The 7,500-nt window shown below is 39.5% G+C and overlaps 1 protein-coding gene across 1 annotated transcript in view; it reads left to right on the top strand.

Moving 5' to 3' along the window:
• Window positions 1-7,500, top strand: part of LOC134458586 (uncharacterized) — a 19,547-nt gene that overhangs the window by 383 nt on the left and 11,664 nt on the right. The window contains exons 2-3 of the mRNA XM_063211001.1: window positions 7,219-7,332; window positions 7,498-7,500. The exon at window positions 7,498-7,500 is cut by the window's right edge and continues 129 nt beyond it. Of these exons, the coding sequence (XP_063067071.1) occupies window positions 7,219-7,332; window positions 7,498-7,500 (117 nt within the window). The remainder of the gene's footprint in view (window positions 1-7,218; window positions 7,333-7,497) is intronic.

Raw genomic sequence — 7,500 nt, 5'->3', positions numbered from 1 at the left:
TGTTTGTGCTGGCCGCCACATTCTTCTTACATCATGCTGAAATAATGAACACACTGTGTTAGCTAACCTAACACGACGCGTAGCTTGCATTCTCCTTGGCAGAAGTTTGCCTACCTTCCAAACTGTCCAACTGATCTTTATAATTTAGCCTAGGCCTACTTTTTATCAAGTCAAGTCAAGTGTACTTCATTGTCAAAAATCAGTGTGACAGGGTTAGGCAGCGGGCCAGAAATCATAGCTCATCTAGAAAATGAGTTTCGTTGTGACCGTTTAGTGGCAACTTAAAAACATGTTTTCTTGATCAATTTGGGGGTGCTGAATCCAAATCTGCCTGTTGCCACGGCGTCAGCCTGCACGTTTGGCCACCACAAGGGGCGCTATATTCATTTTAGCTTATTTATGGGTAGAAACAGAGTTTTAAAGTTTTCTTTCCTGTTCAGTTATAACATTTTACAGATTGCTTTGTAACAACATTTTCCATGAAACTGAAGACTTGGTGTGTGTGTGTGTGTGTGTGTGTGGGGGGGGGGGGGGGGGGTTGGGTGCAGGGGGCTAGTTCAAACTGACTTAAAATGCTGGTTTTGGACTGTTTCTTTACTTCAAGCCATGTTTTTCTCTAAACATGACAGCTAATTGGTTGAATTATCGAACAACATACATATACATTACAATCTAGACTCAAGATGGAAGAAAACACCAAAATATGACACATAGGCTGCGGACCACAAATCATAGCTCATCTAGAAAATTAGTTTTGTTGTGACCTCTTAGTGGCAACTTAAAAATATGTGTACTTGGTCAATTTGGGGGTTCTGAATTCAATTCTGTCTGTTGCCAGGGCATAAACCTGCTCCCTTGGCCACCACAGGGGGCGCTACTTCGGTTTTTACCTTATTTACTGTATATACCGGTAAGTGCACAGAAAAGTACACGTATAGATTTGGCCCAAATGTTCATTATTGTGCACTCTTTAAAAAAATGCCCTTGGCCGCGCAGAAAATCCAAGCTGGCGGCCATATTTTAAGATGGCCACCCTCTGCACTTATAATGAGGCCACGAATAGCTTTAATTATGATAGCATGAAATACTGCAAATGTTACCTACAATCCACTTTTGAAAGAAGAGCATTGTCCATTGATAAAATCCAGATGGCCACCGTTTTCAATATGGCCACCCTCTCCACTTATAAATAAGGCAAAGAATCGTTCACTTAGTGATGCAAACATTCAATTTGGCACAAATGTTCTATAGAATACACCCTTTTAAAAAGTGTGATGGCCACCAAAAGAATCCTAAGTGGCCACCATTTTTCAAGATGGCTACCCACCTCAGAATTTCACACCCTTTTTCATTAGAATATACTCTTTGAAACAACAACATTGTTCACACGTTTCGAGATGCTATCCCCTCCACCAACAATTACTAATGCTAACTAACATATATGCAATTACTTCAATGAAATCAACAAATTACTGAAGAACAATACTGTATAGGCTACATGATACAGTCTGAAAAGGATATGTGATTTCTTATTCAAAAACATCAGTCACAAATACTAAAACTGCACAATATAATGTCAAAATCTTGACAGGACTGAAGTAAAAGGATTAGGTAGAACTGTACTTCACACGTGCAACTTCACTAGACTATGCATATAAGACCAAGCCTGAGGCATGTGCACCTGCCACACTTAACAAACTTTTACTACTCTTTGCAATGGCTGCCCTGATCATTCTTTGCCAATCTTCTCCCGTCAGTTGGATTTAATTTCTTTGAGTTCTGGTTGGCATATGCTTCCAAACCCACAGGCACTCTGCTTGATTTGTTGCATATTATGTAGTGTGTTGTTGCATATTATGTAGTGTGTTGTATCAGTGCTGCTGCTGTTGGAGGGATGTCTTCACATGGCCTTTCTGCAAAATAGTTAATGGCTCGCATCACTCATACAATCTGCAGTGCTGAATCTCTCATTCCACTACTTTCCTTTACCATTGGTTTTGAAGGCTGTAAAAGCATGGCAGAACAGCATGTATTAGGCCTTCTCTTGTGCAATTGTGTTTAAAGTTTGTGGATGACAATGAATTGAAGGCTCTGGGTTTGGCCACACATCAGCCCTAAATGTTGCACATCTACACTTGAGTGGAGAACATTGCCATTGGTATAATTTGGCAGGGAAAAGTAAGAAAAGGTCACTCCATGCATTAACTTTCTTTTATTATTACACAGACGTGGTTCGGCGATCTGCCTTACCATAATTTAGCATGGGAAAAGATGTGGCTATTGGCTTCCTCCTAGGACCATGTAGTCCTATCTCATTCAGAGAGAGTTTTGGTTGTACCAAGTCTGATGCAGACGGCAAAAGATATACAGCTCCCAACTTACTCAGGAAAGTCTCAACATCATCAAAGTTGACTTGGTCAAAGATATCAAACACAATCAGTTCTATCTGAGATGTAGGTTCTCATGTTTCCAGCACAGCATCATGCCAAACATTCCAATGTCCTTACCTACTGTACAACTTGGCCCAAATGGAAGGACTGTAAATGCTGTAGTTAACAAGAAAATAGCTGTGGGTTCCCCCAACTTGTCAATTTGGATAACAACACCTTTGCCAATTTCCTCAGTTGAGTTTAAAAGCCACCAATGCATCAAAGCACCAATGAGTAGTCAGTACACTCCACTTAACTTGTCGGAGTATGGGAAATGAGGCTGTTCAAAGTTTTTTGGAATATATCTGCTGATAAGGCCAAGACTAGTTAGAAAATCCATCTGACTGGGGATAAGAAACTAATTGAAAGTGTTCTGGGTAATTGGGTCTCCCATTACAGAGAGTAGAGAATGGCTCAGACGGGTGCAAATGCTACATGTCTTATTTGTCCACTGTCCAGCCTTACACAGTTCTTTTTGAGATTTTGTTATAGGACTACACTTCTAATATTTATGTTGTTTTGCTCTAAAAATGCCATTCTGCAAAAATAGCAGATCTTTTTGGTCAGATTGTATGATAGGATGTGATCAGATTGTTTTGTCTTATATAAATAATTGTACTGCAAATCAGTTAATATAGGCTAAGGAGTCATTGGTGGAAGGTTGCCATCTTGGAATTCCCTGAGGCCAGCACCCTTTTTTCAAAGAGTGGATTCTGATTAACATTTTGTGCCAAATTGCATGCTTGCATCATTAAGTGAACTATTCCAGGCCTTTTTTACAAGTGGAGAGGGTGGCCATGTTGAAAAATTGTGACCACCTTGGATTTATATTTTTATATTTGCATAATTATCATAATTATAAATCATAATAATACTATACAACTAATAATAGAGTCTTACTTAAAATATTGAGAATTTTGTCTTTTTCAATTTTGTGAAAACCTTTGGCCCATAATTGGCAATTAGGCCAACTGTATTCTACCTTGTGTCTATCAGTCTTGAGTGAAAGAGTCATGCAAAGGCAAAAGACAGTAACTAAGTTGTGATTATGTGTTTTGTGTTCATAATTACAATCAGCCATGATCTGCTAATTATCATTCATGTCGGGCAATGAATGTTGAATTAACAATTAACGGTTTACCTGTGGTACGTTTGTCACCACACAATTTCCTTATTTTACAAGACATCAACAAACCATTCGCAAAGTAGGCCATGTGTAATAGAATCTACACATCAACTTCACCACTTTTTCCTATATGGAATTAACAGGAGCTGCAGTGCATTTCAAGCAGTTCAATCGCCTACCAAATGGTGGCGCTATGCTTGACTGCCATTTCACTCATAGGCCATGTTTAATAGAATCTACACATCAACTTCACCACATTTTCCTATATGGAATAAACAGTAGCTGCAGTGTATTTCAAGCAGTTCAATTACCTACCACATGGTGGCGCTATGCCTGACTGCCATTACACCCATAAAGAAATATTGATAGGCATAATACACACTTAAGCTTATATATGAAGTTTTGCTCTTGTGGATCACTTCAAATTTATTTGGTGACACTTTTCTTGTTGAAAAGGTAAATTTTAATTACATTCCTACATTACCAAAAATCGCTATTTCAACCTTTGTTTTTTATATGAATGTGCAACTTTTGACGATGGCAACACTTAGAATATTGACTTATGCACTCTGATGGATATATATGAGCAAAAACCAAGTTGCCACCTGATCACTCCGACGAACTTGCAAGATAGGATTTCTGGCCCGCCGCCTAAGTGTTAGCAGGAGCGCTACAATCCACAGCTGAAGTCCAATGTGCAGGTTTCAGAAAGAGTCGAAGACGAATAACTCACGTCAGCCTCAAGGCATATTTATTTTAAGTATGATAAACACACTGCTCAAGAGCGGTTGGGTCATGGCTCAAGGGCACTCAAGAGAATGATCGATTCCAGAACATACATTTATATAGGGGGTGTGACGTCACCAATCATACACATCTCATATTAAATCAATAACACCCCCTTGTGGCGTGGAACAGATACAGTAGTGGTACAGAATACACACAGTCAATCATACACACATGTCAACAACAGGGTTAGCACCGAATTGTTTGAAATTGCGTTTGACCAGTCTCCAAAATGCAGTTTAACTTAAAAAAAACAAACAAACAAAAAAACCCATTCATTTTCGATGGGGTTTAATTTCTGGTGAATTAGTTAAACTGGTGAGTTATCACCAAAACGTGGCATGGAAATCTATGGGGTAGGCCTATATTGAAGCGTGAATTGTGGGTCACCAGATGAAACAAATGAAAACAGCTGACAGCAAAGAATCAAGGATATCTGGGCTTTCATAACCCCCATGCCTCTGCCAAGACTTCAATGTTAAACGCATCATGGCAGTGATTTGACAAAAACAGCCCTAACCAAGTATTGAACATGTTATGTAGAAAGTACCAAATTTCAACTGGGTCATTCCACGCCAAATCAACAAGTGCCCGCGCACTTAGGTCTCAAAAAATTCTGAAAATATTACTGAGTGTACCCATGGTACTTAAGAGAAACACTATTACTTTATTTGAATGTAAGATGTATACTCTCCATGTTACAGCCAATTTCACTGGGGGAGGGGGGTGTCCATTTTGTTCACACTCTTTTTTTTGTCAAAGTTCACAAGCCCGTAGCTCAAGAACTACACCATGTAGGAAGCTTAAATTTGGCATGCTGGTACATAGATAGAAATAGTTTGTTGCTTAACTGTCAGTTTTGGTCTGTATGATCCTGCATCTTCATAGCATTCCCTCAAAGACGATACAAATTGTACTGGAGTTTTTGGCTGTGCTCTGTTTAGGCCTTCAGAAGACATATTTGTGCCCAACATAGCCGCATGATTTTTTTCCCCTTGTAGATACAAGTAGAAACACTCCCATAAAAATCTATAAATAGAAAGGAAACCCCATCAGTGTTTGACCAGAAGACCTCACAAGTCTGACAAATCATTTTGGGTGTCATTTTCAGAGCACCAGAACATCTTGTGGGATTGTCCACAGATTTTTATTTTATTTTTTTCTTTATTCTCCACGAAGTCTTCTTTTAAAAAATGCCAATGAGACTTGTCTTATGTGATGTTTTCGTTTTTAATTTCCACCCTGAACATGGGCAAAATGCAAAAAGAGAGCAACATGATTTCTATAACATTTAATGTAAAGACTAAATAATCAAATGCAAATTTTGCCCAGACATGATCACCCGAGAGTCCTCGTGCAGGGGTGCAGGTATCCCTTTCAATTTCAATGATTTCAGGAGCGTTCAATGTGGGAGCAGGTTCGCACACCAAAAGAGACAGTAGGTCAGGGACAAAGAGTCATGTTGTTACTTTTTTTGACCAGCAGATGGCAGCGGAAGAAACGCATAGAAAACATATTGCTCTCAATGTGCATGTTGTCCATTTTCAGGTTGGAAATTAAAAAAGAATACATCACATAAGACAAGTCTCATTGGCATTTTTAAAAAGAAGAATTAATGGAGAATGAAGAAAAAAATAAAATAAAAATCTGTGGACAATCCCACAAGGGGTTCTGGAGCTCTGAAAATGACACCCAAAATGATTTGTTAGACTTGTGAGGTCTTCTTTTCAAACACTGATGGGGTTTCCTTTCTATTTATAGCTTTTTATGAGAGTGCTCCTACTTGTCTCTACAAGGGGAAAAAATCAAGAGGCTATGTTGGGCACAAATATGTTTTCTGAAGGCCTAAACAGAGCACAGCCAAAAACTCCAGTAAAATGTGTATCATCTTTGAGGGAATGCTATGACGATGCAGGATCATACAGACCAAAACTGACAGTTTAGCAACAAACTATTCCTATCTATGTACCAGCATGCCAAATTTGAGCTTCCTACATGGTTTAGTTATTGAGCTACGGACTTGTGAACTTTGACAAAAAAAAGAGTGTGAACAAAATGGACACCCCCCTCCCCCAGTAAAATTGGCTGTAACACGGAGAGTATACATCTTACATTCAAATAAATTTACAGTGTTTCTCTTAAGTACCATGGGTACACTTGGTAATATTTTCAGAATTTTTTGAGACCTAAGTGTGCGGGCACTTGTTGATTTGGCGTGGAATGACCCAACTGCTTTGATGTGACCCGAATTTCTTTGTTTTTTTTTTCTGAAGAAATTTGTGATTTTATTACAATATTCTAATAATGTGATTTCCTCAAAATCATTTTTTGGAACTGGAAGGCCAAAATATTTAAAAATAAACAATTGAATGTTTGGAATTGTTCAAAATGTGGACAATGCATCTACAATCCATGAAAATTGAACATTATTGATGGAATTATGGAAATAAATCAACTTTTTTCATGATATTCTAATTATATGGCCAGTACCTGTATATGGCTGCATTCCAGGGCCCCCAACCTCCCAGGGCCCCCCACCACAGGTTAGATACGGCTGCAGCCTAGGGGCCCCCACAGGCTAGATATGGCTACAGCCAAGGGTCCCCTGAGTGGCCAAAAGTGAAAAATTGCAGAATTGTGACATGAGATGTAAGCTAATATGGAGAAATTAATCTGTCATGTTGAGTACAGTTATTAGACATGTTATCCTTCATTCTCAGCTCGTAATTGTGACACTATCTGCCCTCCGAGGTGGCCCGCAGCAACCAACCTGGCGGGTCAGGAGTCGAACCGGCAACCTTTGGGCTACAAATCTGACGCCATAACCGCTTACTCATGACTGCCGATTGACCCTCTTCTTTCTTCTCTCCTCCCCAGGAGACCACAGCCAGTGATGTCACCAGATCCACCAATGTGCCAAGACAAGTTCTGTCCAGTCCACTCCCTAGACCACCAGCTACTGGAGCACACCCGCTTCTCTGGAAGCCAGCAGTGAGTTGTATACTGCTTTACTGCTATACTCTGTATTGACACACACAAAAGCACCAGCTTCAGCAGCACGACCACTTTAAAATGGCCCATACGTATAACGGGCCCCAAAGTGTATAATTTCATGTTAAATGATTCTGTTTCCCCTTTTCTTCCTTGTTTCCCCAGGAG

This window comes from Engraulis encrasicolus, chromosome 1, assembly GCF_034702125.1.
Source record: "Engraulis encrasicolus isolate BLACKSEA-1 chromosome 1, IST_EnEncr_1.0, whole genome shotgun sequence".
NCBI classification, from domain to species: domain Eukaryota; kingdom Metazoa; phylum Chordata; class Actinopteri; order Clupeiformes; family Engraulidae; genus Engraulis; species Engraulis encrasicolus.
The sequence above is the reverse complement of the archived record's forward strand: the minus strand, read 5'-3'. Positions and strand labels throughout refer to the sequence as shown.